We start from the raw sequence: 26,947 nt of genomic DNA, 5'->3' as shown, positions 1-26,947 counted from the left end.
ACCGCGTGAGACCGCGTTTTGCGTGAGACCGTTTTTTCGTCGGGGATTTTTTCTTTTATCATTCGTATTTAGTTAATACTGCGTTTTTCGGAGACTATGAATGCACTATTTTCGGTCACTTTTTACAAGGAATCGATTTACCGAATCAGAATTACCGTATGTTTTATAGATTTCAAATAATAACGTTAGGTTGTTTTCGCGGGTCCCGAAATCGCGATTCTCGCGTATATGAGGAGCGTGGAGTGACGCTGCTCTCGCCTGCCATACTTGCCATTCGGAGCGCGACACGCGCTCCTCGATTGGAAGTTACATCGTGCACTGGCCGATCGCCGACACTCCGCGATCGCGTTTGCTGCGTAGCTTTACAGGAGCCCTCGCGCAGGAAGAAAATTCTGACATTGATATTGTTCTGCGACGTGACTTATATATCACGTACGATTGTGCACACAAATCATTTATAGAATTGAGCATAAAATGTCGAAAGTCATTCTTTTTGTCGGTCCGTGTCGTGCATATGTGCACTACTTTGTCCTCGCGCGCGCGCACTACATGTTCGCATAAAAATATATAGCCATGTATCTATATAATATCCGTGCAAGTTATAATATCGATCTTTCCTCGAATTCTCAAAATTACTCGTAATTTTCATACAAACGATTGGTAATAAATCAATCGCTCGAAGAGAAAGAAAGAAAGGAAAGAAAGCTGAAGCATGGGTAATATAACAAAGAACTCGAGCGCACTTACGTACACACGGAGTCGCAACAGTCGCAGCAGTCACCCATACGAACACGAGCTATGCGGACGAGCGAAATATTCATCCGTAAAAGCAGAATGGCACACATCGTGAGAAAGCCCACGGACGGTCCCCTCTGACGTTCTTCTCGTTTCTCGCCGCATCCATGCAACATCCAATGCAACGATAGCCGTGATCAAACGTCGTATAATCTCGATTCGCTTATATTTGATAAGTGCATAGGCGATTGCAGATCTGTACACGTCCTCCAAGCACGAAGGACGCGTTCAGCCGGGCTCGATAGCATTTGCGACAGCATGTTACCAATCAATCGGGAAAAAATTTGCAGCCAGCTAGAACTGCTATACGCGCATGCGATCCTGAAGCAGTTGTACGTGGATCATTTTTTTGATTGGATCTTTAATGAATATATATGCTCGTATAAATAATGCTGTGTGTGCAGTGCACGAATACCAGACGATTATTAATCGCGTGTGTTGATTTTCCACTGTGATTTCACTGATAGGAATTTAATGTCCTTTCTCTCTCTCTATCTCTTTCTCACGTGGCAGTCGCAGAGAGTGTAGTGGTCACTGGTAGTTATGAAGCATGTTCTATGTACATACAGACACTCACGCACAGAGAGCCACGAGCACACATGCACGCAGAGGTTCGCAGATAGTGGTGTGTTTCATTTATGATCGAATTATAGATGATGTGCTGCGCGCCGTGCCAACCATAGATATGAGAGCTATAAGCTTTATTTACGAGCGCTTTGACATGTTTATTAGATTGGTTACGTACCTATATGCAGTTATTAGAAAGTGTACGCGCCGCTTCAACGTGATGAGATTTGATTTTTTCGATGGCAAGTCGACCGAGCGCGCACCTATACATCACTCCTGCTGCTCTATTCACGCGTTAGGCGTTACGTTCGTTTTGCTTGATAAACGCGCCTAATTATTATCCGGCGTGAATTCGATCGATAAAAATCAGAAAACTAGTTTGAAAAATACTCGTGCTCGAGTGCCATCGACGCACTCCGATCACCATCTCTCTGTTACAATTTCATTACTTTGTTGTACGAACTTATTCATGCACAAGCAGCCTTTATTACTTTTATTAACTTAAATTTAGTTCAGCACGCGATACCGTCTTTGCTTATTTATATATGATACGATGATGATCGTTGCGAGCTAGAGCTGGGCACAGCACAACCTATTACATCGTAACGTTGTTCTATCTTACGAATTCGGGTGTACCCTGGTTCTACGAGGGGGTACTTTTGCACCCATTCCTTTTACTAGCACACGCTCGCAAGTGTGTGTGTGTGTGTGTGTGTGCACGTGGAACATGCAAGCCTACCCATGCCTTAAAATATATCTATACACATATTAATACGCCACTAGTAATTGGCTATATGGAGTCATATTTTTTTTCTACTTTTGGCTCGCCAAACTTCGTTTTCTTTTGCTGTTAGGTCGCACGCATTTTATAACTATACGCCATTCACTCCATGCTAGCTGAACCATGTACACCTTGGTCGTCTGAGAATGTATCTTTTTTTCTGAAAATACTGCTGGCGCCTGTACGAATGCCACTTGTAAATCGAGGTCCTTTTCAGTGTTTATACTCGTACACCCTTGGCATTGTTTTAGGGAGAGAGAGAGAGAAATCCTTTCAAGGGTATTTTATTTTAGAGCTAATTGTATGTGCATGAACATAATGAGACTAATATACAAATTCACTTACAAACCTCTTTAGCGGAGTCAGATAAAGGATGAAAGACTCTGACCAAGTCAGTTAGTTGGCGTGTTATGTATATACAAATATATACCGAGTATATGCTAAAAATGTTGCAGCAGAGTCTTAGTACAATCTAAAACTTTAATGTAAACACTCAACGTAGTAAATTTAATAGAAAAATTAATATTTTAAAACTTACACCTACATTATCATCGAGTTACAAAAAATTATCGCTGTTGTCAGTATCTTACAAGGTTTCAAATGTTAATGTTATTCTTATGTGATGATATGATGAAGCTTCTTTGAGTAATTGTTTGAAATATGTTTTATCAAATTATAGTAAACGATGTGAAAAAATATTTTCAATCATGATTTAGGCATCTTTATTTATTTTATTAATGCTCTCAAACGTGTACCTGTTCAAAACATGACTTGTACTTGAATCTGATAATCATGATAAATATTAAAGCTCGAACTTGTGTGATCATACGACTTAAGAATGAAATGAAAAATATGCAATAAGAGCGAGAAATAAAACAGTTACGAGAAAGATCCACGAAAATTGATACTGGATAAATTTAGAATATTTGAAGTAGCGTTTTTTTACGAATTTTCATCAATAAGTATATAGATTTTTTGTTGTATTTTTTTGTTGAGATATACCAAAGGTTGAAGAAAACTGAATGAGATTTAGTAAAATAAATACTTTGCGACAAATCTGATATTTACCCTGTTTGAAAATCGGAAAAATTAGAAAAAAAATGCTTGCTCGATCCGTGTTAATCGTTTGCCATGTCTTAATTGTTAATCAATCAATTAAGAAATCTCAATGAAAATTTGTTCATTCAATGCCGAGTGCAAATAGTAGCGATACAGTTATAGTAAAAAGTAAGAGTAAGAGGTAGCGGGGTAATATTATAAGTGAAAAGAGTAAAGGCGTAGTAAAGCGCTAATTTGGCAAGCTTCGTTTGCTGCAGCAGCAATTCTCGACAGCGAAAGAGAAGCAAGTTGTCGCTCAGGTTGAAAGCGCTTCATTATTAATCGGGGCCCTATATTTCTCCCTCTGCCTCTCACTTTTGTTATAGCGCCATCCTAATCTCGGCGTAAGAAATTCACGAGAGAGAAACGCCGGGGCGCTTGCGGCAAAGGGCAAAACGCGCCCTGTCAACTGTAAAGAGCTAGCTCTGCTACTGCCTAAGCATACTGAGTACGTAGAGGTAAGTGTAAGGCCTTGTCCTGGAGACGAGCGACGTCCAACGTGCGAAATCCTGCCGGAGTGACGTTTAAAGGGACGTGCAGGACCAGCAGACTGTTTAAGTCTTGGGCTTTTTGGCCGCTTACGCGCGAAACGGCCTGGGAAAGGCCAAGCTCCGAGTCAAGTGTAATATAGCTACGTACAGCAGCGCCAAATGTCAGCCATACACTCGAGAGCAGGTATTAAAGCCCGCGCGAACCGACTGAAGCGGGCATTTTACCAAATGGAATAGGACATGAATTTTGAATTAGGTCAGATACATAGAGAATAAGTATCGCATACGTCGCGCAGCGCAGACACGCTGATCGCATATCGTTTTCTGCATATTCAAGCTCGAGTCTCTTCGTCAAAAGCAGCGCAGGTACGCGAGTGCAAGAGTTACAAGTTCATCCGGCTGATTAGAGAAGATGAAAAAATAAGCCACGACGAAATCAAAGTAAAACGGCACCGTGGCATTGGACTTTAGCCGCGTCGAAAGTTTGAAAAAAGCGTAGACGTAGACGGAGCCGAGAGGGGCAAAATGAGCGATTTGCACGACTGAAATGAATCAAAGAGCCGACGCGTCTGCAGGCTCGCATTTGAGCAAGACGTATGCATGCGACGTGTATAGGAGTGCGGCGCGCTGACGCAGTGCACCTGTCTTTCCGAGCGTCAAGCGTCCATCATCCCGCTGACAGATCGTCGCGCTGCTCCCTTGCTACAGCTCGTGTGTGCCATTTGCTACTCTTTTCTTGGGTACAGCTCTCGAACAAATACAAGCTACAGTCGCCTGCGAACGAGTAAATGCGCGCATATGTGCTTCAACGCGCTCGTTTATTAATGTTGACACAATATTTATTAGAACGGATCGGTCTGCATGGCCGTAGCATGTATGCGCGCCTATGTGGCGAATGGCATGCTTCGAGCGCGACTCTATTTTCGTCTTTGCCGACGACGAAGACGAAGCGCCACCCTTTGTACGTTATTGCGGCCTTCTCCGACAGACTTCTCCTTCTTTGTACTCTCGATTTCAGTAATCCTTTTTGCGCTTCGCTATGATCCTTCACGTTTTATACTTTTATCCGTCAGTATCAGTGAAACCATGACGAGCTCGCTTGATCCGTGCGATCGTACCCAAGATATAGCGAGTCCCCTGATGAATTATCATTGTCGTACTCATATTCTTGCGGGGCTCGCCGATTTTCCTGTGCGCGGCAAGTGGCGCTTATTAATCGCTCGCTCGACCAAGCAATGCAAACGACAAGTGCACAAACAGCGAAAAGTTTTCTTTGGCTTGGACGTTGCTGATTCAGATGTCAGGCAGTGGTCGCGACATTTAAGATGCAATTTATCGCCGCTTTGCCCCAGCAGATATACTCACACTATTCACACTCTCAAATTGAGAAGTGCAACCCTACTGTGCAGTGCTACTTATTTCGTTGTCGCTCTTACATAACTGCATCGCGTTTTATGTTCTATGCGCTGATCAATAATGTCCTAAAGTGTCCGCAATACTTAATTATTACATTGCAAAGGGACAATCGATCATATTTATCTTGCTTACGAATCACTTGGATTCATTGCTAATTTTTGTACCAAGTGTCATGCTTAATTTTTTTTACTTAAAAATTCCACTATCGACTTTAAGCGATTGATTTTGTGAGACTTGGTAAATAACAGCTGAGAGCAGAAACAAATCTTCAGAGAGTACTTGTCAATCCGCTTAGCAGTATAAAATTGTAACTGTGCGCCGACATTTTCAAGCCTATTAATGGAAGGGTATTTGCTACCAAACTCGAATTTCGCGAGATCATACGTAATCACACACAAAATTCTGTTTATCAATAAGTAAACGAGCTAATATCGCTTGTTAATCGTTTCTCGAAATTATGTCAACGAAATTCTTTTACATAATTTAAATCTACCGTTCGAACTTTAACGTACCACAGTAAAGACGACCATGTAGCCTTTATATTTTACTTTAAAGCGTGGTATATGATCATTCCTTGTTCCAATATCAAATAAAAGTTGACTTTTTAAAAAAAGTTTAATAGCATTTTGAAAATCGCTTGAGACAATTTGAAAATTGTCATTGATAAATTATATCGTAATGAGAAATCAATTCGTTATAGAGTGCGAGCGAAGAGGACAAATGCCAGGAGAGAATCGAAACGACAAGTCCAGAGAAAAATGATGAAGCTTCGACTTGGGCGAGTTGGCCGCGACGTCGCCCAAGAGATATACGCTTACAACGAAAAGAGCAGCAGACGAACAAGTGATCGACGGGCGATAAGAGAAGAGAAAAAAAGAGAACTCGGGAATGGAGTAAAGTGCGCGAGGGCCATTGCAACTGACAGACTGACAAGATGAAGGCATCGTCTTGTCATTCCAAGCTCTCCTGTCGCTCCGCGCTATTGGCTCTTCTCTCATTCTCTCTCGATTCTCACGCACGAATATTTACGCTGCTTCGATCCTACCGTAATGTGGAAGATCGTTCGAGATGTGACCACTCGCTCTGCTACTTTACTACCGCTGTCGGTAAACGAAATATAGAGAAAGAGAGAAAAGAGCAAAGAAACAGAAGCGAGGCATGCTAGTTGACAGAATGAGAGTTATATCGTCTGCAATGAGTCCGAATTCAAAGAACAAGTTTTAGTAGACGAATATTTTTTATACATTTGTATTTGAATGTCAGTTTTGGGGGCGTAGAACGGAAATGCATCGTACATAGAAGAGTGGAATTAGTCGTCGTTGGCTGTTGCAGCTTTGGTAGTAGTACTACTTATAATCGGGCTGAGGTGAGTGCAGTTGGCTCGCTGATAAAAAAAACCACTGCGTGGATTTAACCTCGGCATGAAACATCAGCTCACATCGATCATCGGACACAGTGTAGCGCGTCGCCTGTTGCACCGGACGTGTATGAACAGCGCCTCATCCATCTATCATTCCAAGTCCGCAGCCTCGTATATGTGTGTACAAGCGAGTAGCGAGTGGCCACTCGACGACGTTTACTCATTCCGCGCTAGCTCGCGCACACCCAACCGGAAGAGAAATGACCGACAATCGCGTTAAAATCCTTGCTCGTTTCGGTCCTTCTCCTTTTTTTTGTTTTATTTTTTTTTTCACACCACTCCACACGACGATTTTTGTTTGCCTCGCGGATTCACTCGTATACCTTAACGTTTCATTTATTTCGTACTCGCGATTTCATATGATATATATCCTTGCTCGGTCGCTCATTGATCTATCGACCAGCTTCGTGTTCGCTGTTTTTTTGCGCCAAAATTTAAAGAGGATTCCAATGGTATCTCAATGCAAAACTCAAGCTTCTACACAGAGCTCGGTTAAATTAAAACAGTTCTTGGATGAACCGCGTAATTGATGGTATTCTCTCGGCTGAATTTTGATTGTCATCCTCGAATAATCTATAAATAAGGCCAGGAAAGTCATAATTTTAAATTTCGCAAAGAGTATAAAATGACGTACGGACAGCTTACCAAAAGTGCACGTAGAACCACATACGTTTATGCGATAAGCGCGTAACGCATCATCTAAATCATCTCATCTTTTACAAATGCGTCTCTCGCTTGCTGCGTACATAATAATTCTCGACTGCTGTGCACATCAACAAACAAGAAAAAAGACGACGGAGCAAGAGAGAAAGAGAGCGAGAGAGCGAGTCAAAAAGCCGCATCCGTATCGAATGCAGAAAAAAGTCAGTAAGCTGCTGCTGTTACTGCTACTATATATCCTATACGTGTATATATGCTTCTGCTATATACTACATATATGCTTTTTAAGACTTGCGCATATCGGACGGCTTTCCTTCAAGACTTGTTACTTTTTTGCTCTGTTTATTCTTTCCTTCTCTCTCACTCTCTTTCTTCTATATCTTCTGAAGAGACGCAAAGTTGCATTTGCTCGTTTCGAGAAGTTTCCGTCCATCACTCAGAATCACTCTGACGTGTTGGCTGCCACTCGTACTTGGAGCAACGTCGACTTGTGAGCTCCACCACTGGCTCTTATGTACATCTCTTTTTCTCGAACCTGATGTTTTATTATCTTTTTTATTTGACCAGTTCTTTTGGGCTTATCCCTCAGTTGTTGCCCACGTAAAAACTCACAATTCTCTGTCCTTATATTTAATTATTTTTGGATATTATAAATTAAGGGTAGTAACTATTAAAAAAAATTATAACGCACTTTGAGTTTGATGCTTCTACATTTTTAAAATTCAACAATTCAGATTAATTATTTATTCGAATTTAATTTTTATCAAAAGAGCTTTTCGAACGACGAAAACGTTTTTGAGGCATGTGTTTCTTTAAGTAAGGTATACTTTACAAAATAACTGAGGTGATTTATTAATTAAAAAGTACAAAAACTGGAAATAAATTGTCGATTAGTTTGTTTTCTACTCGTAAAACATCATGTGATTCAGTACAAGTGACGATTCCTGACTGTAATCTCTGCTTTTATTCGTGTTTAATAAGGTTCACCTCGAGTAAGAAGCTACAACGACATGTCGAGACCCCAGTCTCGATCAAATTGCTTCGCATTTTCAGATTTGGTTGTGCGCAAGATTTTCATTGAAATAGAAAAAATAGAAAAATTCATGTGCAAGTGCAAGTGGCAGCAAGTCAAGCCCGCTACGTATGGAATATAAAGGTGCTCGAGGGTTGATTGTCAAGAGCTTCGCGAGCCCTATAGCTTTTATCTATACTCGTCGCATCACGCGATGGAAAGATATCAGGATGTAATGAAAGTTCTTTCGTCAGACTTTTACGAGGATAAAGAGCTACTGCTGCGCTATGTACTGCGTGTAGAACTGCTATGAAAAAGCATTGGCGACAGACAATATGTAGCGGCTTCGGGAGAATTTCCCGGAAGAAGCAAAACATTGGCCAAATCCGCTACTCGATCTGAGTGCACATCGCGCACCAGCCAGAAGGAAGAAAAGAGAGAGAGAGAGAGAAGGAAGCCCAAAGATAGAGAAAAGTTTGAATAGAAATTTCATTGTATGCGAATTTTACAGAAATTCGATGGGGATATATAAGAAATGAAAATTCTTTCGCGCTGAAACTTCAATCAGGATTCTATTGTTTAAGGGTGTGAGCACGTACACAGACTGAGCGCGCTAGTGTAACTGCAAAGTACGAAAACTTTTTATTCAACGCTTTACTCGAAAAGTAGCTCTTTTATATATTGAATGCTAATTCATTCTAGCAAAGTACTTTTAAAAGATTACGATAACAATCGGCGTGAATTGTTATTTCCCGGAGCGAAGATCGCTTGTACTTATGTACATTTTTATCGCGTGTATTTTAAACTTGAATTTTAATGTATTTGTTTCATTAATTAATACAATCAAACTCTTTGATCTGCTGCTCCCGAGCAGCAGAAAGGGGAGAAGGATTTGTCCAAAGTGAAATAGTTGCAGTTTCTCTGCTGTTTTTTGTTCGATCGGCTTGAGAAATACGAGGTGAGACAGATACACATACATGCCAAGTGAAAATAAGACAAGGAAAAAACGAGCTATGCGTAGATGGAATTCGACTGGCTGATGAAGTGAGTGTTGACTTAGGATAACAGTCGGCTCATCAGTCAATCAGTCAGGTATACGGCAGCCAAGGCACTTTATCTTCTCCCCTCTGCCTTCTGCCTTTTGCCTTCTCTCTCTTTCTCTCTCTTTCTTGCTTTCTCTGCAACAGCAGCAGCAGCAGAAGTAGCAGCTAAAGGATGGATAGATCATTAAGCCAGTCACGAATGATGGCTGCCTCCTGCGTCCACCTACAATCACAGCTTTTTGTCGCTTCTTCAACACAGAGAACGAAGAATGCAACAAAATATTATCACGATGAAATCCATCTTGATAAGTCAAACTCATCTGCGCTCCTACAACTTGAGCTGCTGCATCATTCAAAGTATATTATCGATCTCTCAACTCCTTAAGACTCTTGGTGAAATTTTATAGAATTTTTTTCTCAAGCCATTCGAACAGTGATTTGATAGGCCAATTGATGCCAGGAACTTGTTTTTTCTTCTCTCTCAATAGGGATTCTGCAGCTCTTGTTTCATTACCGAATTATATGCGCATCGCTAATTTTTTTTCTTCTCTCTATACGTTGAAGCAAGCTGTCATTTCACGATGCTATCGACGCTCTGCCTTGACGGATGTTCAGAGCGACACTCTTGCTCTTTTTACTGATCAGTTTGTGCAAAAGAAAATATCGTGTTACAGTTTAACAGCTCTTTTTCGTTTGAGCATGTTATAAAGTGTCAAATCCGTTTCGTCGAATGCTTGCTTTTTATTTGAGCAAAAATTCAGCTCTCTGATGGCTCAATTTTAATCTCAAGATGCTTCATAGCAAATAGGCAACCTCAAATGGATAATCATCGGTCCTGTTTATTGAACCGTCCTTTCTACAGACATAAAAAGTAACATCCATGATGAAAATTATAATTCACATCAAAAAGAATTTTTACATTACTTCATAAACCAAAATTTTAATAATTTTTCAAGAAATATCGTAATGTATCCATAAGAAGGGTATAATTATTAAATGATTTGATCTCTGGAACTGAAATAGACCTTACTTTATTAAATGATATAATTAGAGTATAAAACCAAAAATTAAGTTCACTGTGCGTACGTGTATTTTTTTTCAGACTTTATTTTTCAAACCATCAAAGTGTAAAACGAGTTTGGGTACCCTTGTCAAAACGCATTACGTCTATATTCTCGGTAAAAAGATATCCCGCCTGATCAGTCACGTGGGTTCTTTTAGTTGATTCATCTTTTTTGGTGTCTCGATAAACTTTTTTAGGAGCGCTACTGCAGCGCTGCCGTTTCGCGCAAATTTTGCACGAGCAGGACGTGCATCTTTCTTCGCTAAGACTGCTCTCTTGGAGCAAACAATTCGCTGTCCCAATTTGCAGAGAGCAACCAGCCGAGAATCCACACTTTTGTCGTCCATCTTTCGCCGTGCGCGTATCCAAAGAACACGAAGCTTCCTCTTTTGCACGTTTATTTATATACATATATACCGTAGGAGTAGCGTCAGTGTAGCGCGTACAAGGCAGAAGGAGTGAAAGGAAGAGGAGAAGAGTCGGATTCAGCCGTCAGTCACTCGGACCTCTCTCTCTCTCTCTCTTTCTCTCTTCTGCAGGCTGGCATCAACGAGAACTGTGAGCTGCGAGGAAGAGATGCTACTTGTATAGTCTATCCCTACCCCCTTGGCCAACCTCCTCGCTTTTCTCCGCACACTACACGTGGATGTGAACGTGTGTATGTGAGAGAGTGTGAGCATGTACGGTTGCATGTATAAGTGCATCCACGCGCACTCGTTCGTCTGTCTGTCCGTCCGTTCGTTCGTCAGCCAGCCAGCCAGCTCGTCTTTCTTCTCAGCTCGTACATGCTGAACATTATATACAGTCTCTGATAGAGCCTCTGGCTAAGGACTTCACTCTCTCTATCTTTCTCTCTCTATTTCTCTTCTCTTTTTGCTCAACGTCACTCGGACTAGCATTAGAAATTCATCTCGCCAGTTTCTCCTCCCTTTACTTACATGAACAATCGAGATACCCTCCCATTCACCTGCATGTAATACTGCGCAAACTGCAAATGAAATTACGCGTAAAATTGCGTCGTGACAACATTGTACCCTTTACCTGCATCCTTGTAGATCGGGAAAAATGTGTACTCATATATATCTTTACTCTCTTCGATTATCATTCGTACATGTTTATTAAACATCTTTTCATATGTGCAAACTAGTCTAAGAAATGATAAATTAATTTTTTCTGTTTACACATACAAAACTTTGGCTTGATTTAAGGTATATATTCTCCTCAAACGTTAGAAAGATTTAAACAAGATTTTAAAAAGATAACGAAAAAATTTTTAATGATGTCATTTATCATGAAGTAATAAATTTCATCAGTTCAGTTAAACGTATCCAGCGTAAATATTTGCGCTTTAATTTATTACGAATTTACTTAGTCACATTTAAAGTTCTAACTTCCATTTCAAAAATTTATGTTTCCAAAATTTCACACAAGGTTCAATTGATTTATGATTTGAAACAATAAAATCATGCGCCTTATAGAGATATGTGTATTTTGTACTTTATATACTGGAGCTTCAAGCTCAAACTAATAAATCGGCCAACTCTTGGGCTGCATTGTACACATATATACAACAGAGCAAAGAAGAGACAGAAGGCAAGCGAGGATATCGCCACCCAGAAATCTTAAAAGTCGCAGACTACCTTGGCAACAGGAGCAGCAAGCCCATGAGTTGTAGGCAAATACATCTCGTTAGTGCAGTGGCCTGCCAATACAATAAAATGTGCACACACGCACGGGCCAGGGGTCGTTCTCTTCTGTACTGAAGGTATTTGAAGACTCGCAAAAACGAAAAACTTTCGTTCAGCTGGTGAATTTTTTCACAAACATCTAGCTTATACCCAACATCACAATTCTTTTAAAATTTCAATCTCTCAAAAATGTATAAGTGTAAAATTATCGAATCGAAAAAAGTCACAATGAAAAAATATTTGAATTATGATTTTTCATGTAAAATTTGACAAGGATTTGAAGTCAAAAATCTCAATCTTAACTTGTAAACCTTTTCAAATAGTGAATTTATCATTAGAGTTAAAAAATAAACTCGTTCGTATTCTTCGATTAGGCCAATAATGAATAATGTCTTCATGTAAGAAGGAATAGCTTACTAGGGCACAAATTTGCACATTGGTTTTTTTTTAAGTGCACGTGCAGGAGAAATAGAAAGAATATCCCTAGTACGCAAATAGCTACATGCTGCCTGTAGCCAATTGAATTCTCTTATAAACAGTAGCAACGGGTGGAGCTTTGCTAAGCTGCTACTTTGCATCCTCACGTGCATATTATTGCATCTACGAATCCTGCGTTCCTTATCTGCCGAAGACAAATATTTTGCAAAGGCAAAAAATTCGAAGCAACCAGTGTCTTTGGCGAGCGAATTGAACAGTTCCTGTTGTCGACGTAGTTGTCGTCACTCTAGCTACCTCTCGTGCTTATCTCTTTTTCTCTATTTTGCGTTCAACTGTATAAATAAGCATACTTGTTGTGCAAGTGTGAGAGTGCACACACAAATGCCCATATACACACACACACACACACATACACACAGAGCCGTGAGTGCACTCGGTCGTCCAACTCGTCTGTAGCAAGACAATGGACAATGGGGACATAAATCTGCGTAATTAGTTGCCGATGGTCCCGTGGATCAATGTGCGATCTCCTTTCTCTCCCCTGTGCAGTATTTGCCCCTCCACACTGAGCTCGTGCTGCCACTGCAGTGCGACTTGCTACACACTCGATCTTTGAGCCACGGGACCTGTATCGTGAAAATTTTAAAATTCAACAAACGATTCTTTGGTTGGTCAGTCGGTAAACGTAGGACAACCCCTACCTGCTACTACTCTTACTCTCTCTTTTTTTTCTTACGATCTATTGCATTGCATGCATACATGTTCTACCTTTCCCCCCTCATTTCTCTCTCTCTCTCTCTCTCTCTCTCTCTCTTTCTCTCTTGTGACACTCCCTTCATCTGTAAAAGCTATAAGATGGCGTCGCCGCGTGTTTGCTTGCGTAAACTTTTTTTTCATCCACTTGAACTAAGGGCCTTTTTTTCTCAACTTACTTATTGCATCTTTTGACCTTCTCTCGATATACTTAGTATAACCCTATAGTACAGAGGCTGCTCGAGTTTAAGAAGACAACAAGGTATAGTGGAAAGTTAATCATACTGCTCGCAAGCTCCATGATCAGAGATGCAGAGAATTGCACATTGAAAAAATAAACACACAAAAGATCGAAATGATAAAAAAAAACGAGAAACTCTGTTAATTTGCGCTGTTAGTACGACAGCTGCCGCTGTTATTGATGTTACAGTTTATCGAGCTATGTATTGAAGATTTTTTCACCAAAATATTTATAACGTAATTCTTAGCAACTGATATGTAGGATAGTCTCTTTATCCTCAACCTTAATGAAAATCATTTTTTGTAAAATGACTTAAATGTAAATATTCTTTATTAATTGGTGAAAAATAATGGTATGATTGTGAAAAGGTTGCAATGTTTCACTGTATATAGTTATTGTCGCGGTAGTGTAATATAGACATGAACAGCGGTAACACGAATTAATGATATACCATCGAACCAAGGGTAAAGTACGATAAAACGCTTACGTTAACGAGATTATTTTAGCTAAATAAACACATACCCTTTTGTGTTTGTACATATCAATGAACTCTCACTCGCAGTTAAAACTATTATAAATACAGTGAACAAAAAAAGAACCACTTGGTTAGACGTGGCTTTGTGGTTAAGAGAAGCGTACAAGTGATAGTGGTAGTAGAAATGGTAGTGGTAGTGGTAGTAAAAGTAGTAATAATAATAATAGTAGTATAAGTAGCAGCAGTAGGAGAAGAATAAGATACGAAGAGAGTGAAGCGATAGAATCTGCAAGAGGGAACAGTGGGCACGAAAGACTGAATTGTGCGCGAGCTCTTCGAGAGTTACTGATGAAATCGCGCGAGAAAGCAGCGTGACAAAATGCGGGAACGCGCCATTACTCTCACGAGGATGCGGTCTGTCATCGCGTTTCTCGCGCTCTCTCCTATGAGTATATGCATGCAGGTTAACGCGAAAAGAGTTTCTCGATGAAAAGCTCGAGTAGCATGACAGCGGTGAGATACGTAGCTCTCGCTAAATTGAAATGATTTGATTTCATAATACCTCGCACTTGACGCCAAAAGGAATCATCTTGCTACCGGCGTATAATGAAAGAGAGCTAGGTGAGAGAAAGAGCTGCACCTGAATTCTGGCAAAAGCTGATTAATGAAGCGATAGGTGCTATTGTCATCTTTCTCTCTCCCTCCCTCTCGTTTGACTTGTTCTTTGCCATCTGCATCACGAAACAACACGTACATTGAAATTTGTTTCTCATTTTGCGAGCGACAGCTTAAATTGTGCTCGCAACTGTACATTCATGAATTTTGTTATACCTGGTATTGTCAATTTTACCTATAACCATAATTCAATATCTGTATATTTGCAATCATAAAACTCACTAAACGGCATGAAATAATGTAGATGCAACTATCTTAATGTTTCAGGGGAGGACGGCGCCGAAAATACGGAGCCTGGTGCTGAGCTGCAAGGGGCTGATGAGAGTGACTGCGTAGATGAGGATGGTCCCACTAGCCCGCCTGAGACGAATTGCAACAGTGGTGATCAGACAGCCAAAGAAAACGAAGACGGAATTGAAGTCCGTAGCGAAGATGATGACGAGGAAGATCCATCTCAACGAGTGAGTGTTGCATCACCCACTGGCTCAAAACTCAACCCAGTTGCAAATAGAGATACTGGACCACCAGATCGGTAAGTAAATATTTATAATTTGATTATCCACCGAAGTCGATCTTTATTGATTGAAATCTTACTGTCTTAAATTTACAACAAAATAAGATTATATTAATTGTGATTTTCAATTTTTCCTACCCAATTCCACTTTGACAAATTACATTATTATTTGAGACTGATGATTAATATTTTTATCATGTGTTTAAAATTTGATTTTTTGAAACTAAACGATTTTTTATAAAAATATGATAAAAACCACGATGTTGCCTTATCTAAAATTATAATAATTGTTAGATAAATGCACAGCTAATCAAATTTAAATTATCAAATTTTTAAACATTAAAATATTACATGATAACTTTCCGTAGTCGACGAAGCTTCTGATGATTGCTAATAAATAATATTTATTTCTTCTCTGTAACTGCACCCTGAAATGTGCGTAAATATATATTCACTAGTTGCAAAGCACAATTGCATAGAGATCTTCTCACAATTATATGTGTAATATTCTGCTGTGTGGCATTAATGCACATACGCCCTCGCACGAATTGCATAGTTGGTGTATATACTCCTGATCCCCACCCAGGAGTGTCCAAAAACTTCCCCTTGCGTGTATTTTGTCGGTGTTTGCTTCCCCCCTTTTAGCTCTCTCTCTCTTTCTCTCTCTCTCTCGCGCGCGACGCGCACGCACTCAGTTCTTCGAGTTCGCATCAGAGGTTGGCGCGCTGCATTCAGTCAGTTACGAACGAGCCGTCGACAGGCTGGGAGTAGCAGCGCCTACGCTATCCAAGCGACAAAAACTAAGCTCGAACCGGTCTGCCCTTTAAATAGCAGTTTCAAGCGCCACTACTCGTAAGCTTTTCGCTCACTCTCCTTTACGTCGCATTATTCTTTTGCCCACGCTGGATTTTCTTTAACATCTCATGCACGTGTCTTCGGGACTCGCAATCCACATAACATCTTTGCTGCGTTTGTTGACAAAGTTAGCTAACTACTAGATTTCAAACATACTTCCTCCCTTTTTCACTTAAGGGGACACACCTGTGTTTATGCCTATTAATGAAAAACATGAAAATTAAGGATTACTATTAAAATTTTTTGTTTCTGATGTAAATACATGTTTTTATAGGTCCTTTTGTAACAAAAAATATTTTATTACTAGTTCCTCTTATTATTAAAAACCATCCATCATTCATGTATATTGACTTGTGATGTCTAAGTCATTGACCGCATGATTTTAAATGCAATTTTTCACCAATCCTGATCCTCGGGGTCTCAAAAGTTTTGTAATAAAATTCTTTTTTAATTTTCATGTTTTTCATTTATATGCATAAACACAGGTGTGTCCCCTTAATTCAAAAATACCTGATCTTCTTTTTGCTGAATGTTAAATTTTTTCCAGTAATTTTCTTCTATTCACCAATAAACCTTAATTTTTTTTTATTTATAAATATTCAATAGACATACGAATTCAATATTAATTTTACATTTTTAAAATATTCAGTCGTTACAAACTCGCAGTTATTAGTTTTTTATTTACAAAATCCGTTGAAAGATGTTAGCACCAGCGTGGATATAATTTTTCGAAATATTTTTTTTATTATACATTAAATCTTAAAACATCGTAGCATCGAATACGTTTTATATAATGTTTATGACTTGGTTTGTTTCAGAGAACCAATGAGCCCGCGGTGTCCATCAAGGGACTCGCGGGAATCGTCCGGGCCAGCGAATGGCAGTCCACCACCAACGACAACTCGAAGTAGCTCGAGCCCGGTCAGCCCTCCCGCTAACATATTGCCATCTGCTTTACCTTTAGGCGTTCATCCATTGCTTCCTCCACAATCGGCAGCTATGATGGCTGCCTATCTTCAACAGACACATCAGCGACTTATGCTCGGTCACTCTCCTTTATCGCGAAATTCTGTATCGCCAATGGTCTCATCCTCAAGTTCTCCACCTGCAGCTGCGACTGGTCTGCACATTTCACCTGCCACTAGTGATGTCTCACCAGGTGCTACAACTCAAATACCCGCGGTATTAGATTTTAGCACTCGGAAAGCATCGTCAAACACTGAAAATGACGAAGATGAGCAAATACTCAATTTAAGTAAACCACCAACACCGTCGTCTTCCGAATCAGTTAACGGGCCTCTAGATCTTTCGGTTTCGAGTCGAAAGCGACCAGTACCCGAAGAATCACCACCACCTCCTCGAAAATCTTCACGAGTTTCAGCAGCTATCCCAATACCCGCACATCAGGATAATGCCGCTTATGCTCGCCAGGTTGCTTCATCTTGGAATTCTCCAGTTGTCGCATCACATTTCCCCTACTTTGCCGCAGCCGTTGCGGCCGCAACTAGTCAGCAACAATTATCACCTAAGGGCGCAAGTACGAGTGCAGTAGATCCTCATCAGATATGGAACGGTAAAATCAAGTCTTCGAGCGCAGAGTCTAAAAACTATCAACCAAGCGAAGCTGCAAAAGCTTTAGAAAAGATGAGCGAACTCAGTAAATTAGGAGGTGAAGATTTATTCCGCACAGGTACTGGTAACACACCGAATTCAAGTTCAACATCTGGTACAACAGGCAATCGTCACAGTGCGTGGCAATCTCATTGGCTAAATAAGGGTGCTGATCAAGCCAAAGATGTACTAAAGTGCGTCTGGTGCAAACAAAGTTTCCCAACTTTAGCTGCTATGACAACTCATATGAAAGAGGCCAAACATTGCGGAGTAAACATGCCTGTAACTCCGGGGCATTCGTCCCAAACGAGTGTACAGCAAACACCACCTCAGCCACCTCCAGTTTCGTCATCCAGTAATTCTTCTTTAAATAGTAAACAGAATCCATCAGAGTTAAATCTTTTGATCAAAGAAACAATGCCCCTGCCGAGGAAATTAGTTCGCGGACAGGACGTTTGGTTAGGTAAAGGCGCTGAGCAAACTCGACAAATTCTCAAATGCATGTGGTGCGGCCAAAGTTTCCGCTCTCTGGCTGAAATGACTTCGCACATGCAAGAAACACAACATTACACCAACATCATTTCACAGGAGCAGATCATATCTTGGAAATCATCCGATGAACACAAAGGTGGCGGGAGTAGTGGAGGTGGAAATTCCGGAGGTACGTCTGGTGGTGGAAGCGGCGGAGGGGGTGGTAGTGATCGAGCGCCACCTGGTGGTAGTTCTGGATCTCATGGTAGTACCGGACCAGGCGCTGGAGCTACTAGCAGCCACGTAAGTGCTGTTTTGACTTGCAAAGTCTGTGACCAGGCTTTTAGCTCGTTAAAAGAACTTAGTAATCATATGGTTAAAAACAGTCATTACAAGGAACATATTATGCGTTCACTCACAGAAAGCGGCGGTCGTAGGCGCCAGACGCGAGAAAAGAGAAAGAAATCGTTACCAGTTAGAAAACTTCTTGAACTAGAAAGAGCCCAAAATGAATTCAAAAATGGTGACGCTTCAGGAGCTAGCGCAGGCCATTCTTACGGAAAACAAGTTTCGAGAATAACTTGTGAAAAATGTGGCGAGAAGATCGACACGCCTCATTTTGTCGAACATATCCGAATGTGCGTTGGTTCAGGAACACTTGGGGTTAGTCAAAGGAATTTTCTGAAAAATGCTTTGATGTCAAATCATTTACCATCAACATTGCCACCCAGCGAATCAGGGCGTAAAAGTGTTAATGAAGAAACATCAAGACATCACCGATCTCCATCTTCGGCAAGCGATGCAACTACGCCTGGAAAAGTGACGCCAACGTCCGTGTCCAACGAAACTAATGCCGGTGCCACCACTTCTTCTCCATCCGTTTTAAATGCCATAGAAAAACTTATAGAGAAAAGTTTCGACTCAAGAATGCGCCATGGAGCGGCAGGTATGCATCATGCACAACCTGGAACCCAAATGGGTTCTAGCATTTTGAAGCGTTTGGGAATCGATGAAAGTATCGACTACACCAAGCCACTCGTCGATCCTCAAACTATGAATTTTTTACGCTCATATCAACATCAACAACTCAATGCAGCAGCAGCAGCGGCGGCAGCGGCAGCGGCAGCTCGAAGAGAACGGAGTGGCAGCGAGTCTAGCTCGATATCGGAGCGTGGTAGCGGAAGAACAGATACCATGACGCCAGAAAGACGAATAGATCTTTCGGCTAGTACACAAGATAGGCTGTCGACTTCGTCATCACATTCCCGACCTACTCGAGCGACGCCAGACAAACAAGTTGCGCCACTACCGGCTCGGCATCCGCCGACAACTAATGAAGAGTCTGAAGATGAAGGTTCTATTGTCGTAAAAAAGGAGCCAAAAGATGAAGATTCAGAAACACTTGCAATAAACGAAAGTGAACGGCAATCAGAAAGTCCTCGTAGCGTAGTTGTAAAAAAAGAGGCTGCTGAAGATAACAAAGATGAAGAGGATGTCGAATCTTTTAATCACAGACGTAATAGCAGCAGTCAGATTCGAGAGCCGTCAGAAGAACGTAAAGATGTACTTTCGCCGCCCATGAATCCACCCACACCGAGACCTCTAAATCCAGCTGAGCAATTGGCTCGCAGTCCATGTCGTAATAGTACGAGTAGCCCTGCGAGTAGCGATAGATCGGTCACACCGCGAGGAACGCCGGACAACAAAGTTGCCAGTAGTTTGGGTGCGCTGTCTTCTATGTTTGACAATTTGTCTGGAGGCAGTGGAGGTACATCTCATAACGCTGATGGTCAAGGGCGCAAAACCAGCAGTCATCCTTTGGCAGCGCTTCAGAAACTTTGTGACAAAACTGAAACCAGAGGATCCAGCGGAGGTAGTCGAGCAGCATCAGCATCGAGCGCAGTCATGGGTTCGTGTGGTAGTTCAAGTTCGAGTGCTGCTGGAGCAACGAGCAGTACTACGCCTGGTGCCATTCTGGCTTTCAGTTGGGCTTGTAACGATGCGGTCGTAACACCAGATTCTGCCATGAAGTGCGCCTTCTGCGATACGTACGTTCACACTAAAGGAGCCTACAGGCACCACTTGTCGAAAGTGCACTTTGTGAAAGACGGTGTTTTGCCTGATGGGCCCAATCCTGGGCGCTCTGTAACAACGACGTCTGGCAATGGAGGCCAGACACCGGCAGGTTCTTCTCATAGTTCCTCATCGCCGCCAATCTCTCAGCGCAATAGGTCACCTCCGATCCTCCAGGCAAACGGTAGTCCTTCGCAACCTGCGAGCTCACCCCTCGAAGAGAGTCCACACTCGAAATTTCTCAAGTATACGGAGCTGGCTAAGCAATTGTCTAGCAAATACGTATAGTCCGAGTCCCGTAAGTAGCGGTGCCACTTGTACATAAATGTATCTATATTGTAATCAAAGCTCGTTCCACGTGATGCATCACCTACTTACTTTTAGGGTAAATCATTACGTTATCCGCGGATATTGTGCCAACTTTCGTGATTATGCAAACATGGGATCTCAGCATCGATAACCTTTATTATAAATATTTCCCTTTACTTTTTATATGTTTTCAAATATACTCAAAGTTTTTATTAACGTTTATATACACAAATATAAGTATATTAGAAGAAATAAAAAAGTTTAGTTCTATTTTGCCAAACTCTTTTGTCACTCTATGAAAGCTTTGATGATCTAATAATACATTCATTTAAAAATCTATATTATTCTTAATAATAATTTTTAAATGAATGTTTATTGCAATTAGGTCCCATTTTTTATATTCATGAAACATAGTTTGCATTTTGTCATTCTTGGGTCAATTCAATTGTTAGTATTTGTCCATAATCCTTTAATATTTGGCTCATCCAAAGCGTTTACAAAGCTAATAATTTAAAGTTTAATAAGTCTAGTATGTGCAATACGTGCATATTTATATACTTACTTTATTGGTATGTAAAAATGATCTATTGTGAATGCAGTATCGAATAATCAAAAATCGTGATATACTGAATAAAAAATAATACTAAGATTTTATTGGAAAAAACAAACGAAAGAAAATGACACAAGGACGACATTGACGCAATGACGATTGCAACGGCTCAATTATAAATGGCACACTCGCAATTCAAAGAGCGAGGAAATAAAGGGAAACAGTGCAGAATAGCTTGGAAAAACGAGATTGAATTTTATTGTGATGCCACCATATCTCGCAGTACCGCTGAGTCACGGGGCTCGGCGCGCGGCCTAGTATGTGATTTTATTATATTTAATATATATGAAATAAAATACTTACGAAAATTACTTCGCGATACGTTGTGAATGCAAAAAATTAATGCAGGTGATTGCATATGCAGATTTGTGTATCAACATTTTATGTTACAATACAATAAAATATGATCATACGTATTTTATAGAACTGATCATAATAACAAACTATATTTGTAAGAAAATTAGGAAAAAGTAAAATAAAAATCTTTGATTGCTAATGATTTGAATATTCTAATAGCATAATTAGATGCAGTTTATAAACTTGATTAATTAAAAAAATGAAAATTTATGACGTGATAAAGTTAATGCTCATTGACTTGTCATAGACACCATTGTCTACTTTTTATTTTATTTAATTTCAAATCTCTTCAAAGACTCGCACATCACCTGCATAATTTGTTGCGACCGTGAGCACATGTATACCTTTAGCAAGTAAGACGATATATTTGTAGTTAAAATATAGTTTAGACTCGACATTGTGTAGGAATCTCTTTGTTGATAATAATAATGATCCGACGTGATTGGTCATCCGTTGCAGATCTTGCGTCACATATGTTGTGTCACCAAGACACGTTTTAACAAAAATCACTAATAAAAGTGAAAAAAAAAACAGAAAAAATACACGAGAATGAGACTGCGAATAGAGATCGAGAGATAAACGTGTACAGAGGTGCACACGACACGCGCGGTGCAATATCGACTTTCCTCATATTATATATTATAAATGAAGAAGTGAATATAATAAATTATATAAATTTAGAGTTAGGATTTGATAAGCGACTTTTATCACAGAGTCGAAAGACTTTATGCAGATTGAGTGCAGCGCGTACCAGCGAACGTGCATTGATGTGTTCGATTACGTACGAGCCAGTATTAAAGGCGAACTAATGAGGTATACTAAAAATTCGAGTAAAACTTAAAAGAGGCGTGTTTTAAACACTACGCTTAAGAGAGAAATAGACCATTGTAAATTTTTCTTCGTTTTTAAAACTATAAATACGTATGTATTTACGATTGCGCCCGAATAAACTAAGCGTCGTTGTCGCATTTCAAGCGTGTAAAATACTAATCATTAATTATCATTCAAATTATCGCGATATATACTGTGTATATTTATTATGATAAAAATTGACTTAATTAAATTATAGTATGTTATTTATGATGGAGCGAAATAGAGAGCATATTTAAATGAAAAGTGCGACTGAATATGTGTGCATAATGTGTAAATTCGTAAGTATGGAAGAGAGATATAGTGATAAAATCTCTGTTTGCGATTGTGTGTGAAAATAAAAAATGTGAAAATAAACAATTTGTATACGTGGTTTAGAAAAAATGTGTTTGCAATGTATTTATTTTAGCAGTTCGTATGATGGATTGTAGAAAAATACGCCATCAATACAAACCGGTTCAAATGAGTAAAAAAATCAATAAATTTTAATAAAAAATAAAGCAACTAATTGTGGATTATGGTTGTTACACGAAAAATTGTAGCAATTAATCGAGAAAAGATATTTACAAACAAGCGACACATCTTGTATACGTATTTCTTGTAAACTCTAATTCTTCCAACGTGGATTTAAAAAACTATTTATCGATATAATAATACTATTGTTGTAATAAAATACGACTGCTGAAGGTATATATAGACGATGATGAGCTTTTTTCAAAGTAAACATCACACCGTATATTGATTGAATGAGTAAATGTGTGAATGCCATGATTGCTTGCGAATATTATTACGATCATTATAATTACAATTAATACGAAGATATACGAAAAAATACTTCGTAAGAAAAAAATGAATTGCGTTAAAATATACGAAAAAATACAAAGTCGAGCGCATATATGTACACCATTTAATAAAATGATCTAAAACAAAATAAAAAATCTCATACATCAGCGTACCAACATACAAAATTATGCATCTTGTATACGCCAAAATTAAAAAACATTTTACCAGATTCAACATTATTTCATTATTTTGGTTGTATTTTAAAATGCAATTAAAGCTCAAATAAATATATATGTTATAAACTAACGCTAATACTGTTTTTAATTTTTTTAAATATTATTGAAAATTCCTGAATCCTTTAAAATGTACTTCATTTTATCTCCTTTTTTAAGTTTTTGTTTCCTATGACAAATTCCATCAAATTGGAATTCATCAGCCCATCTAATGGGCTTAATTTAAATAATTTTTCAAAATAAATGATTGAAATTGAAAGTTTAGGTTAATTTTAGAGGTTTATTTTATTAAATTGAGTAGATTTCGAGATGGACAATGAAAGTGAGCATAAGATTTTTGAGGCAGGCAGCGTAAAATTAAGTTTTCATGGGATACATCGACGCTGATTCTACACGAAATGTAAGCATTTTTCATGTGGAGTCTATGTACTTCGTTGAAGCCAAAGAATCCACACGATTTTTTTTAACTGGATCAGCATAAAAATAGCAAAGTTTAGTTGTTCAAGCCACTAATATTTGAAGTTTGAAGTACGATTTGAAGCTATTTTTTTCAACTTTTATCAAGATTATTTTTCTTTGTAACACCACAGAGAAATATTTATCAAGTCATGTTCTCCAGACTATAGTCACACTAATAATAAGCGGAAGTTATAAAATTGTAAACAAAAGGGTAAATCATTTCTAAAAATCAGCTTAGCTAATAAATAATGAAGTTATAGAAACCTAATTAATTATTTTTAATTGAAAAATTGAACGAGACAATATATTCGATATCAACTGTTATCACTTTTTCGTGTATATTATTCATTTATTGTATTTTCAATATTGATCGAGCTGACTTCTTTTGAAACTCTAAAATCCCTAACTAACTGATTTAAATTTACATCGTGATGCAACCACAGCTTCGACTAAAATTTGCAAGCAACCATATAATATAGAAAATACTTGTACAACTATCTATACGTTAAGCAAGTAAATGCAAGCGTCTTTCCCGAAGATAACGAGTCTCGAACATACTGTCAAATAAAATGTGTGCATACATCGTTAGATCGTAAATTATTACATTTTCATAAAATCGATGAAATTGAATTCATCATATATAGCATCGTGAGTAAACTTAACAGAACAACACTTTCTTTCATATAATTTTAAGCTCAAGTATCGTTTTGACTCTAAATATCAAATTGGGTTTGACACTGATTAATTTATTATGATTTTCGAGAAAAGGATCGATCGATTTTAAGTCACTGAATTTTGCTTCCTCATAGAGGAAGCTTTTTTCTTTTTTATTAATGAGATGTACTTCACGACTGCAGTTATCAAAACTCATTGAAATGTCGATAGTCAAAACTTGTATAGGAATAGAAAGAAGAAGGTGGTGGGTCTCTTGAGTGTTTACGGAGGGTGCATTCACGTAACTATCATGAATAAAAATACTGCCTGATATCAAAGATTATAATGAAAAAAGTAACCGTTTCGATTAGATAGATAGTTTCACGAATGAAATTATCGTGAAAGTATAGTATCAATATGAGGTATGCTTGATTAGATTCGCTTCGCGAACTGCATATGAGTAAATCTTATGAAATTTAGCATTAGATTGAGTGCAAACAAGATGCGAACTGGTCGGGTTAATATTGTTTGTAACTACTTTCATCGTGTACGCACGCTAAAAAGTAAAGTACCATTGGATTCTGGGACATAAATCTGAAAAAATCAGGCCGATTGGTAATAAGATCTTTTGGGTATACAGGATTTCGTACTGACTTTTTTAAAAAAATAGGTGTTTTACAAATTTAGAGATTTTCTGTAGAATCCTATATACCCGGAAGTACCTATCGCCAATCGGTCTGATTTTTTCAGGCGAGGCAGAGTTTGGATTGTTGAACAAAATGGTACATCTCTTTTTTGTGTGTACCTTATTAAGATATGCGACAAAATTTAAAAATAATCAATACGAGAACAAAACAGGTGAAGACCTAGCACAATCGAAATAAGTTTGACGGTGTCATATAAAAAATCAGAAAAATTCAAGACATTTCGGAATGTCAAAAGGTATATCTTTGATTTTTTTCAGTTTTTAGAATCAAAAATTCCTTCAGAATCGGTATTAAAAAAAAATCGGATGACTGTATAATTCTTGAGGTTAGGGATCTTGACATCTAAAATCTCAGAATAGCGAGCCGTTTTCCATGTACTATACCATAAAAGCTCGTTTAAATCGGTGTTACTCGTGCGCATGGTTTTTTTAAAAAAAGTATTATTTTGATCAACGTACAAGCACCAACTTTAATGTTTGATGGACTTTAAATGTAGCAAGTAAAAGTAGCTAGAAGAATAAAAAATTTTCCCAATAGAATATGAAAACAATAATTTTGTTTCATTTTACATTGTTTGTGTTTAATATTCTGACGTTTCGGTTTTCGGAATGATTGTTGCTAAACAGTTGAATGCTTGCAGATGGCTTTTCACTAAACAATGAAAAAATAATATTTGAAACTCAAAAAAGCTCGTCAGTAAAGATTTAGCATTTTATCAGGGTTTTGTGTTATATAAATTTATCCAGAAGCTTTGAGTAGCACGAGTAGCGAGAGAAGTTCTGGGAGTAGTAACAGTCATCGCAGAAGATGGCTGTCTCGGGTGCGCCGCCGGGCTGTCGTCCTCCCGCGCCACAATCAGCATCCGCGTAAGCGCCGTCCGTCTTGGACACGTCCGGGCGTTTCGTTGTTCTTTATGTGCGTTTGAAGAGAGCTATGGCTCCCGCTGCCATGCCTTGCTCTGCTTTCTCTGTCTCGGGCACATCTCTTCTCTCTTTTCTCCCTTTCTCTTACTCTGTTCCTTGCAGAACAACTATTGCTATATAGTGACAAGTCGCTCTTTACCTCTTCTCTTTCTCTCACTCTTTTTCAGACGAGACTAAATGGATTTACGGTTCATCGTAAATTTTCGACTTAGTTGCCGTACATCTGACTCTTCCTAACCCACTATTTTTTATTTATTTATTACTATTACTTTCTATTTTAAATAAACTCACCATTTTTTATTGATATTTTGAATTTTTGAATGTATTGTTCTAATTTGATGCATAGAAAGAAAATTCTTTATATTGATATTTGATTGCTGTACTAGACACTGCAAAATCTTTAAAGGATTAGAAAATAACACATTTTTTTAATGCAATGAAAATTTTAATAAATAAATGAATCAATATTAATTTCAACCAATAAAACTGTGCGAATGATATCGACCATCCCTACGAAGAGTATCACCGTTCCAGTGAAGTGCGATCAAAAAAATCTCTCCTGAAAACTTGTGGAGAAAAAAACTCTCTTTCGAAGATGAGGTCAAGAAAATCTCTCCAAAAATTTATTTTTTTTGAATTTTTTTGATTTTTTTTTAGTTTTTTTTTATTTTTTTGAAAAGATTTTCTTGATCGTAGATTTTTTAGAGTGATTTTCTTGACCGCTTCTTTGAAAGAGAGATTTTTTTGACCTCATTCGCATGAGTGATTGTCTTCGTAGGGATGGTCGATATAAAGATGTAGCTTTTAGATAACCTCCTATCACATATATAAAAGTGATGGACAGAAAAGTAACATCTGACTTAGGGGGGGGGGGGGGNGGGGGGGGGGGGGGGGGGTAGGGT

At 38.8% G+C, this 26,947-nt stretch overlaps 1 protein-coding gene across 3 annotated transcripts in view; it reads left to right on the top strand.

Moving 5' to 3' along the window:
• LOC106653250 (protein tiptop) overlaps window positions 1-23,157 on the top strand; it is a 144,063-nt gene extending 120,906 nt beyond the window's left edge. For all 3 annotated transcript variants that reach the window (XM_023462501.1, XM_023462500.1, XM_014372633.2), the window contains 2 exons: window positions 14,884-15,148; window positions 16,804-23,157. In XM_023462501.1, the coding sequence (XP_023318269.1) occupies window positions 14,884-15,148; window positions 16,804-20,428 (3,890 nt within the window). In that variant the 3' untranslated portion in view covers window positions 20,429-23,157. The remainder of the gene's footprint in view (window positions 1-14,883; window positions 15,149-16,803) is intronic.
• Window positions 23,158-26,947: the final 3,790 nt, after the last annotated feature.

The sequence above is a fragment of the Trichogramma pretiosum genome, unplaced genomic scaffold, assembly GCF_000599845.2.
Source record: "Trichogramma pretiosum strain Unisexual culture from Peru unplaced genomic scaffold, Tpre_2.0 scaffold8, whole genome shotgun sequence".
Taxonomy (NCBI): Eukaryota; Metazoa; Arthropoda; class Insecta; order Hymenoptera; family Trichogrammatidae; genus Trichogramma; species Trichogramma pretiosum.
Note: the sequence above shows the minus strand (reverse complement) of the source record. Positions and strands in the feature narration are given on the sequence as shown.